Source organism: Centroberyx gerrardi, chromosome 11, assembly GCF_048128805.1.
Source record: "Centroberyx gerrardi isolate f3 chromosome 11, fCenGer3.hap1.cur.20231027, whole genome shotgun sequence".
Classification (NCBI taxonomy): domain Eukaryota; kingdom Metazoa; phylum Chordata; class Actinopteri; order Beryciformes; family Berycidae; genus Centroberyx; species Centroberyx gerrardi.
This window is the reverse complement of record NC_136007.1, coordinates 8,070,578-8,089,551: the sequence shown is the minus strand read 5'-3', so window position 1 is coordinate 8,089,551 and position 18,974 is coordinate 8,070,578. Positions and strand designations below refer to the sequence as shown.

General features: G+C 38.0%; 1 protein-coding gene across 1 annotated transcript; it reads left to right on the top strand.

Moving 5' to 3' along the window:
• Positions 1-1,717: 1,717 nt before the first annotated feature.
• slc22a4 (solute carrier family 22 member 4) lies at positions 1,718-10,875 on the top strand. The gene is made up of 10 exons (XM_071906715.2): positions 1,718-2,110; positions 3,400-3,503; positions 3,599-3,753; positions 5,749-5,920; positions 6,776-6,902; positions 7,445-7,545; positions 7,927-8,141; positions 8,643-8,825; positions 9,772-9,907; positions 10,800-10,875. The coding sequence occupies exons 1-10, from the start codon at positions 1,718-1,720 to the stop codon at positions 10,873-10,875; spliced, it is 1,662 nt and encodes a 553-aa protein (XP_071762816.1).
• The last annotated feature ends 8,099 nt before the right edge of the window (positions 10,876-18,974 follow it).

Below are 18,974 nucleotides of genomic sequence, written 5' to 3'. Positions count from 1 at the left end.
CACTTTGAGATTCATTATGAATGAAAAGTGCTATACAAATAAAATGCATTATTATTATTATTATTATTATTATTATTAATACATTTATTTTACCTTAAATAAGATCTTAAGGAAGATAATCTAAGTTTCTCAGGCTAAACAAGCACAGATCCTGTACAGACCCACGGCGTGTGTTCAATTGTATGCACTGAAGCACTGCGACGTCACCTATCGTACGTTTGTATGGCAGCAAAGACGAGTTACTGTCTGCAAATCCCCGTTACTGACTGTGGAGTGTTAAGTTTAACTTTTGTTTTCACACCGGGAGACTCTGTGGATTGAGCTCAATGCTGCTGGTCTGCTGTCTGTGCTTCTCCAAATTACAGACATGATGTGATGCGACATCAGGCGCATTAGAGATCTATTAAGATTCTATACAGACCACTTTTTGATTTTGTGCCGTATGGAAAACACTGCATCTCACAGTCAAAGATGCCATCTAGAGGCTATCTGACGAAGCGCATCATCTCACTAAGCGTTACCTGACTGACTGACTGGCGGACTGACTGACTGATTGACTGATTGACTGTCTGACCTGAATTTGCCTCGGGATGCCCTCATCTGCGCTGTGGGAAAAACTAAGCTGTATTACAAAAGTGGCGTCTTTGTGCTTTTACTCAGATTGCAGTTCACTTATGCCACTGACACACTTACGGTTAAAAATTGCATAAATTTATTGCATGTTTGTGTCTTAATGTTTGTCTGTTTTAATGTTGTTGCAACTTTTACCTCTTTTTATGCTGCTATCTTGGCCAGGCTTCCCTTGAAAAAGAGGTCTTTGTATCTCAACGGGATCGACCTGGTTAAATAAAGGTTAAATAAAAATGGGGTCAGGGCCACACTAACCTTTAAGGAGCATGTCTAGCATGGCTATAGCTTCTCAGACAAAAACACACTGATGGCAGTTGACTGCTCACTCGCCTGTAAACAATTAAAAAATAATTGTACATTCAGTGGATTCAGTTTGATTTTGGCGTTACAGCACCACACTGTTCTTTTCTACATCGGCTCCAATGAAAGGGGGTCAAACTTAAGATGGGGAGTTGAAGGAACCGTGTTAGATCAAAAGATGAACTGGCTTGACACATCAGAATTGATACAAACCTGAACTGTTATGAATATAATCTCTCTTCCCCGATGGATGCAGTGAATAGCTATGATGGATAAAGACCCACTGCTGAGGATCAAAGACAATAAGAGCACATTTATTTATGAATTCATTCTCCAGGTTTATTTTAGAACGCTTTGTTCCCTTTCTGTATTGGAAATAAGTCAATACAGGGAGCATACAGATATAATAAAAACTTTTCTCTATCATGGATCCAGTGTGATTCAAACCTAAAAACTCTACGACTCTAAACTGTGAGATAACAGATGTCACCGCAGGTTAAATTCTTGCAACAGCGGAGCAAGGTTTTATTGCACTTACCCTTGAAAATGATTAACTCTCCCTTCCAATATTCCTCGATTTTGTATGGGCAAGCAAAGGGTGTCAACTGGAAGGCATTTATGTAACTGTGTGTGACCTCCCAAATCAGGTGGAGCTGGTTTATAAAAAACTGAGCTCAGATTTGAATTTTGAACCCATGTCGAAGAGCAACTCTGCTGCCTATCTCTCTGACTCTCTGACTAGGTGTCTATTATTTGGATTTTGGGTTGGTGAAGTACTGTCAGAAAAATGAGAAACTATGATAGCATCACGTCTTTCCTTGGAAACTGGGGACCCTTTCAGCGGAGGATTTTTCTAGCACTGGCGATCAGCATTCTCCCAAATGGGTTTGTTGGCATCTATATTGTATTTGTAGGTGACACCCCGCCTCATGAGTGCTATATACCTGAAAACTACACCATCAGTGAGATGTGGAGAAATGTGACGATCCCCATGGAAACAGTGGATGGCGTGTCAAAGCGCAGCTCCTGCTCAAGGCTTAACCTGGACATTGTCAGGAGTTACTCGGATCGTAACATCGTCCCAAACGTGGATGTGAACGTGAGTGAAATTCCGTTGGAGCGCTGTCTGGACGGGTGGAAGTACAGCAGAGAAATCTACCAGTCAACCATTGTCACAGAGGTGAGAATAAGTCAGCAATTAACTTCCATTTGACGATGGATAAGTGTTTACTATTTGCAAAGTTGTCTAGTTTACAGAAAGGTAAAACTTAACATCATCAACTATCAAAAGAGAGTCAAATTAAAGTGTTTTTTTTGGGTGATCGGTTTGTAGAAAGCAGGAGAAATCAAACAATGTTAACAATGAAATTATAGCTTTGCTTGGCCACCTTTACCATCATTAATATTTTTTTTTATTTACACCTGGCCTGGACAAACATAAAAGTTGCAGACACACAACAATGTATAGGATAATCAAAATCACATATGACTGCAGAATGGCAGGAGTCCAATGCAATTCAGCAGTGCCAAGTCTGAATACTTTCTAGTTAAACAAAGCATACACAGCTCTGAACACTCAGCCTGTCTGCTTACTACACATTTTGAAAAATGCAAATAAGTGTGATGGAGAGAGAGAGGGAAAGGGGTGTATGTTTCTGTGATAGATAGGCTGTAGCAACTGATAATGTAATAACCACTGGATAATGTAATAACTTGTCAAAATGTAGCAAGTGCACTTGCATTTTTTAGGCGGGGTGATTAGATGATTGGAGTGAGTGTTAACTTTAAAAAACTCCACCAAAGTGTTGTGGTAGCACAGTGTTCAGCCAGAAACACTACCTTATGTTTGACATTGGCTCTTCTCATGTGTTCTCCTTTCTCTTTAGTCTTGCCTCACTAATATTTTGTTTTATTTTTATTTACTTGTTTTGTTTTGTTTAATGTATGTATATCTTGAATATTGCATACCATCACCTTGATTGGTGCTTGAGGCAAGTAATGTATGGTGTATTTTAGGGAAGGTGTAATGTCTATTATATACCAAATAGAAGTGTTCTGATGATCCTTGTTTTATTATATGATATAAATAATTAAAAACAATTGATCACAAAAACATGTTGTGGCATGTACAGCAGTTTTGGCAAAGTGCTAACTGGTGTTCAAACTGAAAATCATTACAAAATTCCAATCTTGGTTGTAGACTATGGCTTGGTGAATAACAAGATTACAAACAAACAGGGTCAGGAAAACTATTATTCTGTGCTTTTAAAAAATGTCTTTGTTTTTATCTGAAATGTTGAACTCATGTCCAGGATTCATACGTTTCACAGTATAGGAGCCATCCAAACAATTTTACAGCTTCAGAAATGTGATTTAGGGAAAGTCACGCAAGAAAGATCAGGAGGAGGAACCACACACTGTTGCTAGTAATTATAACTGTAAAAGTGAGAAAATGTGTTCATTTTGCAGTGGGACTTGGTATGCGAGAATGAATACAAAACCCCACTGACCACGTCTATTCATTACATCGGCGCACTAGTGGGGACGTTTCTCTCAGGCCAGCTGTCTGACAGGTCTGTATAGCATCATGTCTGGAAACTTCAATCAGTCCTTCTGCAGTTACGGTCATGGAGTACAGTAACTGACTCAAATACCATTTCCTACACAGGTATGGAAGGAAACCAGTACTCTTTGTCATGATGGCGATGCAGACTGTGACCATTACAGCTCAGATCTTCTCCCCGGGCTGGGAGGTCTTCAGCTTTATTTTCTTCCTCGTGGGTGCTGGGGGATACTCAAACTACGTCATTGCATATGTGCTGGGTATGTTTTCCAATAAGGATTTCCAACATTAGCCATTGCTTGGTATGTTTAGTCATCTTCAGACATGGTACACATCCCACTTTTGTGTTTATGGTTTCAAATATGGTGATATGAAAATGAAGTATTCATAGTATTCTGTTACATCATCACACAGCCATCTTGGTAGGAAAATAACAGGTGAATATAATAAATTAACAGGTGATTATAATCAAACGACAGCCACAGCCAATGAACTGTTTATATTGTAAGGCACCATATTGGTAGGAAATGCATATGACATCATAGGAATGCTTAGCCCCGTTGGGACTGACACAACACTGCGTGGGATGTCAGTCCCGGGTCCTTAAAAACCTAGCATGTAGATGGAACAGAAAATTTCCGGCGTGCAAATCGAATTTTGCCAATCTGATAAGCTTTCTGGATTCCTTGAACCCTTATCTGTGGAGCTCGTGATCTCGAGATAACGGCATTAAAAAAAAAGAATTGCAAGCACGGGCGTTCTCGGCTTCTGCAGTTGGCGGGGTCAAAGTGTAAACGATTCCATTCTTACATTTGATCCCTGAACTATGGAGGGCCAGGCCTATCATATTAAGGAATCAATGAATGAATAAATAAATAAATGCAATAACAACTAATGGAATTAATTAATTAATTAATTAATTAATGGTAAAATTAGTGTGGGAATATTTATAGAGATGCGTAAATAAATAAATAATTTAAAAAATAAATCAATCAATAAATAAATACCTAACATTTTTGTTTATTAATTAATTAATTTATTTATTCATTCAATTATTTATTCATTTATTTATTCGATTACCATTTCCTCAAGCATATGCTAATGAGGGGAGTCAGTGAGCGTGGTAATGTGTGATTAGGCATTAGTAATCGAACTAGCATTATAGATCGCTTGCTTGGTCTTGAACCAGAACCATAGAAAACCACTGTAAAAAAAAAAAAAAAGATGGATGGAGTGAGTGTGACGTCACCCATGGGTTTCTGAAGGGCCGTTTTGAAGCCAAAATCTGGGGTTTACGAGCGCCGCCATGTTGACATTAGGAGCCGGAGCAGCCAGAGCGAAGCCGGGGGTTGACTGCAGCACCGCAGCTCCGCCTGCTATTGATCCGTAATCGGCGACATGTCGATCACTGGGCAGGCAACCTGTCAATCACTCGGAAAACAACCCGTTTTATAACCGTTATATCCCGTTAATTACTTTATTTTTGAAAATCGCCATATGGACACATATTAGAAGAAGTGAAATTAGCTACTGAGACCATAACATATAAATAATAAATATATAATAATAAATAATAAATTTATTGACTTTATATTTTGAGTGAGAAGTTGGGTTGTGGTCCCATTGACTTGAATGGAGTTGGGCTGAATTTGGAGTCTTTTTGGAGCCGGCATCTATCAGCCATGTAAGGGTGCAGTGATCGATTGCACTTGCCTTGCTGTCACATGCTCTCTTGCTCATTAGCATATGCCTGAGGAAATGGAAAAGGAAATCGAATGTCCCAAGAAATGAATGAATGAATGAATGAAAAAAAAAATTAAGTAGCCTAGCTGTTAAATAAATTCCTAAACAAAAATGTTAGGTATTTCTTTATTGATTGATTTATTTTTGAAATTATTTATTTATTTACGCATCTCTATAAATATTCCCACATTAATTTGACCATTTATTCATTCATTTATTTATTTATTTATTTATTTATTCCTTTATTTGTTATTGCATTTATTTATTTATTAATTGATTCATTGATTCATTCATGTATTCATTCTTTTATTTATTTATTTGTTATTGCATTTATTTATTTATTGATTCATTCATTGATACCTTAATATGATAGGCCTGGCCCTCCATACTGAACTCACCTGACATTTATCGAGCCAGAGCTGACTGGCAATAAAGCAATCAGACATATGAGTCTCAAGTTTATTTTGCTTCTTTTTTTCTCTTTTAATTTATCATGAGCCTGTTGCCCACAGGTTCAGAAATCCTGAGCCCAAAAGCTCGAGTGGTGTTCGGCTCCCTTGGGGTTTTCATGAGCTCAGCTCTGGGATACATGGCGATGCCAGCTGTGGCCTACTTCCTTCGTGACTGGCGGGTGCTGCTGATCACCATGGCTGCGTCTGGGCTGATCTATATTCCTCTTTGGTGGTAAGAGAAAATTTTATTTGAGTTCTGAGATTAAACTCAGAATTCTGACTTTATTAATAAAGTCAGAATTCTGAAATTCTGAGAATAAAGTCGGAATTCTGAGATTAATTTCTGAATGACTTTATTCGCAGAATGTAGTGTATTATCCTTGAACCAACTAGACTAACCTGATAGATACATCAACCTGCAGATATATCAAGTACCATTTTAGAGATGTTATCTTTTTTATTGCAAGCTAATTAACAACCAAAACATAATTCTGAGAATAAAGTCTGTCTTTATTCTGGGAATTCTGAGATTACAGTAATCTCAGAACTCAAATAGATTTTTCACATGGCCCTAATTGTTCTGTATCTCTCGGTGCGTGGTAGTGTCCTATCCGATAATGTCTGTAACTAAGAAGAAGAAGTTTAAAGGTCTTGTTGTTCTTCAACTGCTTGTCATGTTTGTCTGTACAGATACACATAGTGCTTTCTGGGTACAGCTAAATGAATGGAAATGCTCCCAGTCTCTCTTTATGCCCGTTAGCACTGCAAAGTTATTAATCTTTATACCATTATAGCCTACAGTCTGTTGATCGTCGAGACAGCCAAATATGTAAAAGTCTAGATTGTTAACATCATGAAAGGCAAAAAAAAACATATGAAATAGTTATTTGTTCAAGTTCAACTTCCTGACCCCATTCCATCAGACAGAATCAACCAATACAAACAATCATCAATACTTAGTTTTGGTTGAGGAATTTGCGTGTAGGAACCCCTTTGACATGTTTGTTTTTTGGTTTGTTTGTTTGTTTTTTCTGCTTAGGCCTGCTTGTCTGTGGTTATTCCCTCATTCCTGTGTTTTTCTCACCAGGTTCATCCCAGAGTCTCCTCGCTGGCTGCTCTCTCAGGGAAGAGTGGAGGAGGCGGAGGCCATACTGAGAGACGCTGCTAAGAAGAACAAAGTCGAGGCTCCACAAGTCATATTTACACCCACAGAGGTAAGCGGTTTCACTTCATTTTTTTTTACTTTCATTTAACCCTGGCAATCCCACTGAGATTAAAAATTGCCTATTTAAGAGAAAGATGGCAATGAAAGAATTGTGACAACTGTTGAAGTTTAATAAAGTCTAAACATAAAGCACATGGTTTCCCAAAGGCACATGTTTAGGTTGATCATTAATTATAAAAACAATAAAAACAAGATATCATCTCTAACATAGTGCTTGATATCTTTTGGCTTCTCTTGTCTTATTTTGGCATTTCAGGTTAGTCTAGTTTTTATTGGTTCAAGGATTATACTACATCATTTATAAAAGATTATGATAGAGCATGAAAAAAGCCTGATTCTGCTAGTTTCTAACTGAATTTGTGTACCTTTGAAATTCTGTTGCATATTATCAGTCCTTATATGAAGAACCTAATAATCTACAATGCCATGCCTTGTGTTTCTGTGGTGGAGCTACTGTTTCACTTACACACAGAATCAGGATTGGGCATTTCAAGTTCACTTATTACATGGGATTCTTCCTGTTTTCACCAGATTGAAGATGCATTGGCCATAAAAGACAAGAAGTACAACATTTTGGTCATCCTGAGCAGCTGCAACATGTTCTCTATTACTTTACTGTGTTCCCTTCTGTGGTACGTCAATCATTTCCATGTTCACACAATCTAAGATCCTTTCAAGACCAAAAGCAAAAGATGTTTAGATCAGTGATGGTGAGATTTGACACCTGCTCTTTATTCACAGTAGCCAGTACATGCCCAAATTCCCCAGCCACTTAAAGAGTAACTAAACCCCAAACCCAAATCTTTGTAAAGCCATCTAATGGCTGATCTTTGGTGCCAGATGATGTCATCGCCTGCATGAAGAATTTAAAAATTTAATATAGAATTTTAGAGAAGAATAAGACCTCCAAATGATGGTTGTTTACCTACAAAAAGTTTGGTAATCTAGAAAAACTTTTCTTCTGCACCCAAAATTGTTTGTCGGTATTCAGTTTGTTGTTGTTGTCTTTGCAGGATGATCATCACCATTGCTTACTATGCTTTGATCCTCAACACTTCCAACCTGCATGGAGACCCTTATATAAACTGCTTCCTGTCTGCTGTGTCAGAGGTGCCGGCTTATTTCATTGCCTTGTTGCTGCTCAGGAACTGCTCCAGGCACTTCTGCCAGTCGTCTACACTCTTCCTAGGGGGCACTATGATCCTCTGTGTTCACCTAATTCCAACAGGTAATGCTCAGATGTTGTAGTTTACACAGGTTAAAGGGTTAAAAGTGACACTTTTAAGAGGACATGGCTAACATCATGTGTGTGTGTGTGTGTGTGTGTGTGTGTTTCCAAGTGTCTGTGAGAGAGAATGAAAGTACGAGAGTGTGTAAAACGGGTGTATGAATACATATGTAGGTGTGTTAATGTATGTAAATCTTTTGTCCTATGAATGTAAATAGTAAAATGTCTTCTGTATGTAAATATTTTGTATTGGGTACAAGAATATTTTATCTGCAAAATGTATATATTTTTTTAATAACATAATAAAAAATAATTTAAAAAGTTAACTTGAGTTAACTTCAAGTGGGGGAAGTTTGTTCGGTTTGAAATTCCTCTAGTGGACCTAAAACTTTTTACAACTTTCACGTTTTGTTGTTTAACAAAACATTACTTGACATCAGCATCTGCATTTGGTGACTTTTTCCATGTTTGGTGTATTTATTTATTTTTTATTTTCCCCAGATTTGCCAGGTGTGGCCATCTTCCTTGAGATGTTGGGGAAGTTTGGTGTGACGTCGGCGTTCTGCGTGGTGTATGCCGTCACGTCAGAGCTCTTCCCCACCGTGGTGAGGAACATGGCCATGGGGACTTGTTCCATGGCTGCTCGCATCGCCACCATCATCTCCCCCTTCATCATCTACCTGGGTAAGTACAGTTTAGTTTTCTGTTTTAGTTGATGCTGTTATCCACAGTGACTCATACTGAGGTTCAGTATCTTTCTCAAAGACACTTTCACAAGATACTGTGAAGACCTGTGAGCTTTCAGTTACAGAGCTATTTCTCTAACCGGCCTGCTACCTCAAATAGTAGTAGTAGTAGTAGTAGTAGTAGTTATAGTAGTAGTAGTGGTGGTGGTAGTAGTAGTAGTAGTAGTAGTAGTGGTGGTAGTAGTAGTGGTGGTGGTAGTAGTAGTAGTAGTAGTGGTGATGGTAGTAGTAGTAGTAGTAGTGGTGATGGTAGTAGTAGTAGTAGTAGTGGTGATGGTAGTAGTAGTGGTAGTAGTAGTAGTAGTAGTAGTAGTAGTAGTGGTAGTAGTAGTAGTAGTGGTGGTGGTAGTAGTAGTAGTAGTAGTAGTGGTGGTAGTAGTAGTAGTTGTAGTAGTAATGGTGGTAGTAGTAGTAGTGGTGGTAGTAGTAGTAGTAGTAGTAGTAGTGGTGGTAGTAGTAGTGGTGGTAGTAGTAGTGGTGGTGGTAGTAGTAGTAGTAGTGATGGTAGTAGTAATAGTAGTACTGGTGGTAGTAGTAGTAGTAGTAGTAGTAGCAGTATTTTTAGTATTTCCTACAGTTCCTTGGTAGGATCCACTGTCTTGAACTCAAGATTTGAAAATCTATTATTGTTGTAGTCAGTACTCTTTCATTTCAATCTAGAGAATGGATTGCCTATATTAATTTTCCTATTTCCAATAATGAAGGAAATTATATTTTACATGTTTAACGAGTACTGAACTGAAAGCAAACTGACAGTTATCCTGCTTTTAATCAAAAAGGCCTCTATTACTTTATTTTGTGTATCTGAATAAATGACTTGGATGATGTTTTTGTAACTTGCACTCTCTTCTCCTAACTCATGGTGTTTTATTGTTTCTTTGCAGGAAAATACTACAAGTCCCTCCCATATATACTGATGGGAAGTTTGGCAATTTTTGGCAGCCTCTTGTGTTTGCTGCTACCAGAAAGCTTTGGGAGGGTTTTGCCAGAGACCATGCCACAAATGCAGAAGATATGCGGGTGAGTTTACACACTGAACCTAGCTATACTGAACACAGTGTTGTATTGTCCATACAGACATAGCCATTGTAGAAGTTGCTGAACTACTTCTGTACTTTGGCTCCGTTGCTGAGAGGAAGTGTTTTGAAAAATGAAGTTTGGCTTGCTTTTCAGCACTTGGAAGTTACAAGAAATGGTGTAACTACTATTTTAACTAGAGAGTCTGGTTGAGATATAATTTATATAATTTGATATATATGGTATGGTATGATAGGTATGGTCAATGTAGAGGAAACACCAACATAAACTCTCTGCACAGTGAGGGTTTGTAGTTGTCCTGTATTGGTATGGTTTATCAATACCAGTATAACAATTCTTCATCATCATCCCATGATGCATTACTTTGCTGATGGCAGCAGTGTTTTCCAGGGTGACTGCATCATTATATAGAAGGCAGTCATGTTGGTTAGTCATGTGCTGATGCCCTCTCTATAACCAGATATGATTCTACTTGAGCATTAATGGGCAATTCTATGTAGATTGTAGAAAATGGATAAACCAAATTCAGGATAGCGAAAGCATCCCACCCCATTAGACAGTCACTGTCACTGAGGGAAACTGCAAATGTGCATCCTGCTTGGCTGTTTAATAGCTGGCATTCAATACGGACTGGCCATTGTTTTAATGTTTAACACAGCTTGGCTTTACTTTAACTAACAGGAGATATATGGCAGTCATTCAAAAATAATACAAATCTTCAATGATTGCTTTGTTTGTTCTACATGTGCAGCATATCACATTGTACTTACTGTTAGAAAGAGATACAGTCAGTTTGACCAATGAACCTTTTCTGTCACTGTTTCTTGGCCACATTTTCCACTGTTGCTAAAATGTTTCTTAAATATGCCAACAGGAAAAGAGGAAACACAGAAAAGGACGCTGACAATGGAGACATCAAACCTGAGTATCTAAAAGAGTCCAAGTTATAGTTGTTTATAGTTATTTAACATTTTGAACTGTCAAAAGTTCTGTTATGAAACCCCAACGGTGGTCGCAACTGAGCAGCCGGCAAGTGAAGGAAGTCTAAGTTCTTAAGTTGCTGGTGTTTACAGATCACTCAGGCACAACAGTGTCTTTGATTGAACATTTTGAGACAAATATATGGTTCAGTGAATCATTCAGCATAAAAAGAGTTTTTTGAAACACCAAATTAAATACATTAAAGAGGTCAGACCCAGAAAATTGGAAACTCTTTTTTTTGGACGGTGTCTGCACTCCGTATTATATTACTCTTTTTTTTCATACTGTATATAACCCCCAAATAGGGCATTTTGTCTGTTGGGCACTTATGATGTTGACTGTCAAGCTTTGACCCAACTGGGAATTGAACAGACAAGCTATCAGTTTCATTGCATTGCATCTAACCTCATGTTCAAATTCTATTAATATTCTAAGTTATGTATTATTTTATTCAATATATGATGCCAGTTTTCTGTTTATTTTACTTGCTACCTACTACAGGCTACTTTGTAGTTTTTTGTAAAATATTTTGAGGATGTCAGAAGATGTAACATTTATTGACTTTAATGTTTTTATAAAGATTGGAATCCCTAATGGTTTGCAACTCCATCTATGTATGTATGTATGTATGTATGTATGTATGTATCTATCTATCCATCTACTTATCTGCTCCCTTCAGTTCATGTGACAAGCCTATTTCACAATAGCTGCAATGATAGAATAATGTTAATTTCCTAGAACATTACAAGCCACTCCACTCTCAGATCCGGGTTCTTTACGGAGGGGTAAGGATGTATCAAGAACCATTTGCCTCTGAAGAACCCTCTTTTGTTGAAAAGGTTCCTCAAGGGTTCTGTGAGCACAACCACCTGGATGGGTTCTGGGTACGAATCTATAATAGGCAAGGGCTCCGTAATGAGGGATGGTTCTTGTTAGAACCTCAAGAACAGTAGCCTAAACAGTAGCTTTGCCTAAACATACTGTAATTGGGCATTGAGAGAATAAAGAATTTGAAAGAATTTACTGTTCCATATTGGTCTTTTGTTAAATTTGCATAATCCTGATTGCTTAATGGCAGAGCTGTGTGTGTGTGTGTGTGTGTGTGTGTGTGTGTGTGTGTGTCTCCTGACATTTGTGTGTACCAGTACTTAGATGTTTGTGTCAGTATAACACTCAGTGTCGTGCAGTTTCTATGTGTCTATGAACCCTCAAGTACAGTTTCTATTAAGCTAAGGAATACAGTGACACTTAATGTAGTTTTGACCAATGAAAGATACTAATCTACTGAACTAATAGTATCTTTTTAAAATGAATTTTGAGTCAGTATGATTCATGCTAGAATGCATAAAATAAACAACGATTTTTATGAATGAAGACATCCATTTTGGTTGGTTATTACATAATGCACCATATTATTACATTTTCATCAAAAAAAAAAGTGCAACTCCCGTATTTTGTAATAACCACCGCGCAATATGTAATAATTAATTACAAAATGCGGGGAAATTTATTACATATTGCGTTCAGGCTGTGTATTACAAAATGCGGCAGATTATTACAAAATGCGGGTGTTATTACATAATGAAGTGAAAATGTATTACATTTTGTCGAGTTATTACATAATGCGGTGTTATTACATTATGCGTTGTTACAGGGTTAGAAAAAAATATTTTTAACTATGCAAACAAAGCCAGTGGTGATTCAGCAGAAGGTATCAGATTGCAATGACAGTTTGAGACTTTAACAATTCTTTTAAGCAAGCATGTAAAGGAAAGTTGACAATAAAATAGCTTGATACTGCTGTCACTTGTGTATCTTAGACTCTTAGACTCCTCTGGAAAGTGTCTAAATGTAATAAAAAGCATTAGAAATAAGGGGCAGAGTGGAAAACTATGATAGGGAATCGGTGACAGACTTGTAGAACAAGCGGTGCTGTGAAAGACTGCAATGAGCAATTTTGATTCCCACTACATGTTTAGTAGGTCTACATGGTATTTAAAGTTAGGGGGAGGAACTGAAACGTGATATCTGCGTGGAAAGTACAGAATCATTTCACTTTCATTTCAGCCCAATTAGAAAATTCAAATATGGGGAAACTTGTTTTTTAATTCCAACTGGTAAGAAATAAGTCAGAATGATTGGCTATAGCATTTTGCAAATCAATTTAAATTTGTAAGTAAATTGACCGCAGCCTTGGCACACAACTCATTTCCACTGAATGGGAGTTCCTGCAGCATACAGCGGCGTTAACTGTTGATGCCTCTTAACGGGTTAACTGAAGGAATAAAGGAAAAGTGAAACTGATGTGGCACACTGGAGCCTACCGTTGGCTTTTAATACCTTGTTTTATTCACCTAACGCATTTTGTTTTATTCACCTAACGCATTTTCTAAGTGGATGGATTTTGTTAAAGAGAATATCCTCGATATGGAATAATATGGTGGCTGTACAAAGTTTAAGGTGAGTTTTTATTTGAATATAAACAATAGCCTGTTGAAGGCCTGTACATGCTACTGTAGCCCTAGATGAGGATGGTTTCAATCTTAAAAAAAATAATAATACTTTGAAAGGCAACAATGCAACCCGTAAGTGTGATTTCTGTTAAGTCTGCTAGCACATTTCTTGTAATTTTCTCTCTTTTGAGGCAACATGACAAAGTGAAAGTAATTGCTGGAGACAGAGATGACTTGTATTGTCTGTCTTTTTGTCGTTTCTTTTACTGTCATAGATTACAATTATAATGACAGTAAAAGAAACAGTCGGCTAATCATCTTGCCTATATTTTTTAAATAAAGAAAATTGCTGATTCAGTATCTGATCGGTTAAATGTATTTTCATCGTCGGATTATAGAGACTAAGAAATCATATTTGCCTACCCAGATTATGATAATGACTAATCATAATGGTAGATTATAATAATAACACTATTTACAGACTGTGCACGTGAATGATTTGCCTTTTTATTTAAGCTCATATTATGTGGGGTTTGAAGGCAAAACAATCCAAAAGTGACAAAGTAGGCCATTGCAGATTGCGTCACTGATTTGCTGTAACCCAGCAGAGCAGGCCTGCGTTACCAAACCCCTTAATTTTATCCCTGAAATGTCCTTAATTTTACATAAACATTAATTATCCATTAAAAATAACAAAATAAGGTTATATCATGGGTTTATAAGGGATTTATTCATGGGTTGATTCAGAGAGACACTGCTTAATTAAGGGATTTTTCATGCCTTTGTGCATGGTTTACAGGGTTATTAAGTGGACATTCATTTTTCATTAAATTAGAAAGTAAGGAGTCAAGATTAAATGGGTGTTGAAGGAGGTTTCAATGGGATCTCCTCCAGTAATTGTTGCATGAATTAAGTGGTGAATAAATGTAAATTAATGAAAATGGTTATGTTAAGGGATTACTGGTTCGTAGAGTGATTGGTCTACATTTGAATCAGATAAAGAGTAATCTGTAACGGATTACCTTTTATTTTTATTTTTTAAGTGACGTCCTATCCAAGTCTTCGTGTCTATTAGTTCATTACAGTTTAACCATCTGGCTAACATAACATAAGTTCTAATTAGTTGGAAAGAATGACTATTGTGCACATGCAACAGCTTGATAAAGTGTGTGTGTGTGTGTGTGTGTGTGTGTGTGTGTGAGAGAGAGAGAGAGAGAGAGAGAGAGAGAGAGAGAGAGAGAGAGAGAGAGAGAGAGATAGGCCATCTCATTTTGGAATGAAAGTGTTCAGTAATAATCCATGAATGTACAGGTTTTGGAGTGAGCTATTTAATCCATAATTTCACAATGTCTTTTATCTTTTAAATGTTTCTTAAAAACCCAGCAATGAATCACCTTTTTCCCCCAAAATGTCTTTAATGTGATTACTACATCCCTATGCAGTTGGTACATATCACAAACGTCATTTCATAAATGAACGCTAGATGTCGCCGTTGGTCAAGATTTAGATAAATGCTGTACCGTGAATAACCACTATATGTCGCCAAAAGCATAAGGTATAACAGGCTCTCTGATGTGTTTTTCTGCTCTATTTATGTCCTGTGAAAAAGGAAGCAACACTGTTTCAGTGCTGATAAAAAAAAAAAACTATGGGTTATTGTGGTTTGTGCAAGCAAATTCAAAACCAAAAAGAGAATTATTACTTACTTGCCAACTGTAGTACTCTATATATTGCTTGTCTCTACTCCATTTCCCAGGGTAGGATTTTATTTGTATGTTGCTTGTCTCTACTTCCTTCCTTCCTGGTTCCTTGCCTCCTCATCTGATTAGGTTCAGCCCATGGGATCAGCTGTCTCCAATTAATCAGGAGGTTATATAGTCTGTCCACTCAAACAAATGACATGCATTCTGACAAAGGCAATGGGCCGAAACGTTAACGGCCTTTTTAACCGTGACTTGTTGAAAGTTGTATAAATAAAGTTTGGTTTTACTGAGAGCAAGAGTTGTGCCTCTCCAGTGCTTTTTAGATTTTGTAGTTTTGGCTGCACCTGCTCACAGCTGGTTGAAGCGCTGTCCTTCCCTCTCTAACTTACTCACTCACTTTATTACTTACTTGCTTGCTTATACTTATTTAGACTTTGTATTAATGTGTGCATGAGTGTGTGGGAGAGAGAAAAGAGTACCAAACTAGCACAGTCCGCAATTGGCATTCTAGACTAGACACCACAGACATGCTCTCAATTCACAGACCCAACTTTTATCACCTTCTTTGAGATTGCAGAACAGGCGTTGCCCTGCAGAACTGTGGAACACTAATAGCCCATTCAATGTTTTTGCAATAGATGCCTACACCAAAAACAGGAAGTGAGGCTTCTAAATTGGGTTAGTGTGATACTTGACCTACTTTGACCCAGCCTGCCGGAGAGGCTTTTACATAATACCAGCATTACAGTAACCTGGTCTCATCCAGCACCACAAACACTCATCACAGTAGCACATCTTAGCTCAGAAATTACATACCAAGATCTACTGTGTCAAAAGATGACTCAAAGATAATTGATGTGGCATAAATGCTAAAACCCTAGTTGGCGTGTGTGTGTGTCACTTAGCATGTGAATGTTTGAGCCTGTTTGAGGTATGCTTTTGTCTCGTTTCTATGGGAGTTGTTTTGTTGTTGAATGCTGTATTATCAGTTTATCAGTTATCGTCAATCATCTGATCAGATGTAACTACTGTGGGACAAATAGACAGCAGACTCCCAGACATACACACAGGAAGCTGGGGCCAAGCAAAAAACAAAACAAAAAAAACACAAAAAAAAATGGAGCAAGACATGTCATTTCTTCTTTTATTTACTCTGGAGTTGTGTGAATGTACTGTATGTGCTAGTGGACATGAATGGTATTGCATCTGGCAACGTCTGTGTTTTCCAATCAACTGTGATGACAAACAGCAATAAAGTATTCAATCTTGAATCTTTGCACTGCTTTGAGCTTTACACTGATGTGACATAACACATTAAAGGGGAATGCCACCCATTTCAAGAACCCACTATGTTATTCCTGTGCCCATTCAAGTCAACACTTGTAAACATGCACCACTACTTCCTAAAGCTGCAAACTGGAGAACTAACCTTTGAATTAATGGTGGACATAGTGATGTCACTGGTTTGTAAAAACTGACACTGCTCCATAGACAATGAATGGGGCGCTGACTTTGTTCACCCATGAGATTTTTGTGTGATTTCTGGTTCTTGCACCCAAATGAGGTTTAAATTCTGGTTCATAGCTGTGGTGGAATGGTAAGCAATGGTAGAATATAAATGTCATTTTGGTGTGACTACTCAAATTAGCATCTTATGGCTCCAAAAATCAGAGCCCCATTCATTGTCTATGGAGCAGCCCCTGATTTTACATCCGAGTGACATCACATATTCAAATGTTCTCCTTCTGATTTCTAGCTTAAGCAAAGAGTGGTGCACGTTCATGACTGAACTGTCCTGGGGCAAAGAAATAATATGTGAATTGCTAAAATGGGTGGCATTACCCTTTAAGGAGCAGGACAATCTCTTCTCCCTTGTCTCTTGTTATGGGACACAGGAGGGAGACTGGATCGTAATAGAAATAAAATATTATCAGATCATTTTTACATGATGTTTACAGATATTTACAGGTTTTGTGTGAGTGAGAAATTATATTGACTGGAATACTTTAGAGCCCAGGGGCTTTACCATAAAAGAGCCAAGAGCAGTGCAGTGGGAACAAAGGGCATATTTCTAAAGGAAGACTTGTTTGACTTGGGTTGGTTCCTATTTACAATCGTAGTTTACAGTACAGTATCTCAGCTTTGCGCATGTTGTGATGTGTCCCCTTACTTCAAAAAGAATCAGCTTTCACAATACTGCCTGCCACCATGAGTTGATAAAAATCCTTTAAGTTTGCATGATGATGCGACAGATCAGTTGGCTTTTAAACAGATTTTGCCAATGAATCAAAATCCAGTGTCGTCATGAAAAACATTTGCTCATAGTGAGAGGAATGCTGATGTTTGTTCATGGGGCAGGGAATGTATTGCAAACAGATAAATAGCCTGTACCGTACAATTGCTGTGTGAGGCAATGTCATACTTTTTACCTATAAAAACTCCCCACCTCAAATGGTAACTAAACTAAAAGCAAACAATATAATGCAGAGCGATGTAATGCAGTTCAAAGCAGAGTTCTAGCAACGTCTTCTTCAACTGAAATCCATTTGACAGCTATTTGACTCAAATTGTATTTAATTCGGGTTGAGCCAACCTTGAAACACTATATTTGCCAAGTGCAATAAATGAAATTTGTCTTGTTGGCAGGGACACATTGACAACTTATGAAGTAACACATTACATACAGACACACATGGTGCAAAACTGTGTCTTTATTTTTCACCTAGTAGGTGTTTCTTACTGTTAAACTAATTTCCCACTCTACATGAATAGCCTAATTGTGGAATACTTTGGCTGCTGGTCAGACTATGTAAGCAATGCTAAGAGATCACTTTGGGCTCTGGTAACTTGTGATGGGCATTTGTCATTACTTTTGAAATTTTTGACTGAATGATTACTCGATAATTAAAATAATCATTGGTTGCAGCCCTACATATATTAGCCTACTAGTTTTTTTGGGAATTGTCACACAGACCAATATAAAGACAGTGCTGAGACAGAAAGCTATTTGAAAGTCAATTTAGTATACTTTTCTGTGATTGACACCTCATCTGACACTATCTGAACTGTACTGATGCAGTAAACCCCACTCATCTGGCGCTCGGAGGAGTTTAAAACAAACACTAAGAATCATTGGCAAGTGTGATTTATTCTAGATCTGACATACAGGAAGGACAGGAAACTGCTGTGTGCCCATGCTCCTCTACTCTTTATTCAGTGTGTCGTTTAAACAATAGAAGCAATCAATCAAGTAAGAACTAGTCGTGATTCAGCTGCCTGAATGAAAAGTAACCCAAAAAAAACAAGATGATACTTGGCAGCACACTATGCTTCAGAGCTGCCATGGTTGCATTCATGTCTTATAAAGCTGCTACTGAAAGAGACAACGCCAAAACTCTGTCTGTCTCCAGCCCTGCTTGGCAGGGAGGAGATTCACACAAGGGGGCGGTGGAGGCCAGAAACCCAGAGAGAGGTTTCCTAAATCTGAGGAGGTTTCTTGGAAATGCCTCGGCGTCTCCTCTCAGCTGCGCCGCCCGCTGGCCAGATGGAGGAACTGCAGCAGCTCCTTTCAGTCACGTGATTTAGGGGAAAAGAAAAGCCTCGGCTCTCAGAGAGTCACACTGTAGCCAACAGCCACAGAGAGAAGCTGGATGACTCTTGACTCAGCAGTGGGGTTTTTATTGCATCATGTGTTCAGTTTTATTATCCCTTATCTCCAGTTCACAGAGTGAAGAATTGGCTGTAAATGAGTCTGTCTTGGCTTTGAGTGAGCAAGTTCATCCTAAATGCATGACCCTTTCACTTACTTTGGGGAGCTTTTGTCTTTTATCATTGCAGTTAATTCTCGGTTTTGGCTGTGGGATTTTGTGATTTCAACACTAAAGGTCAGAAAGACCACAGTGACACCATGAT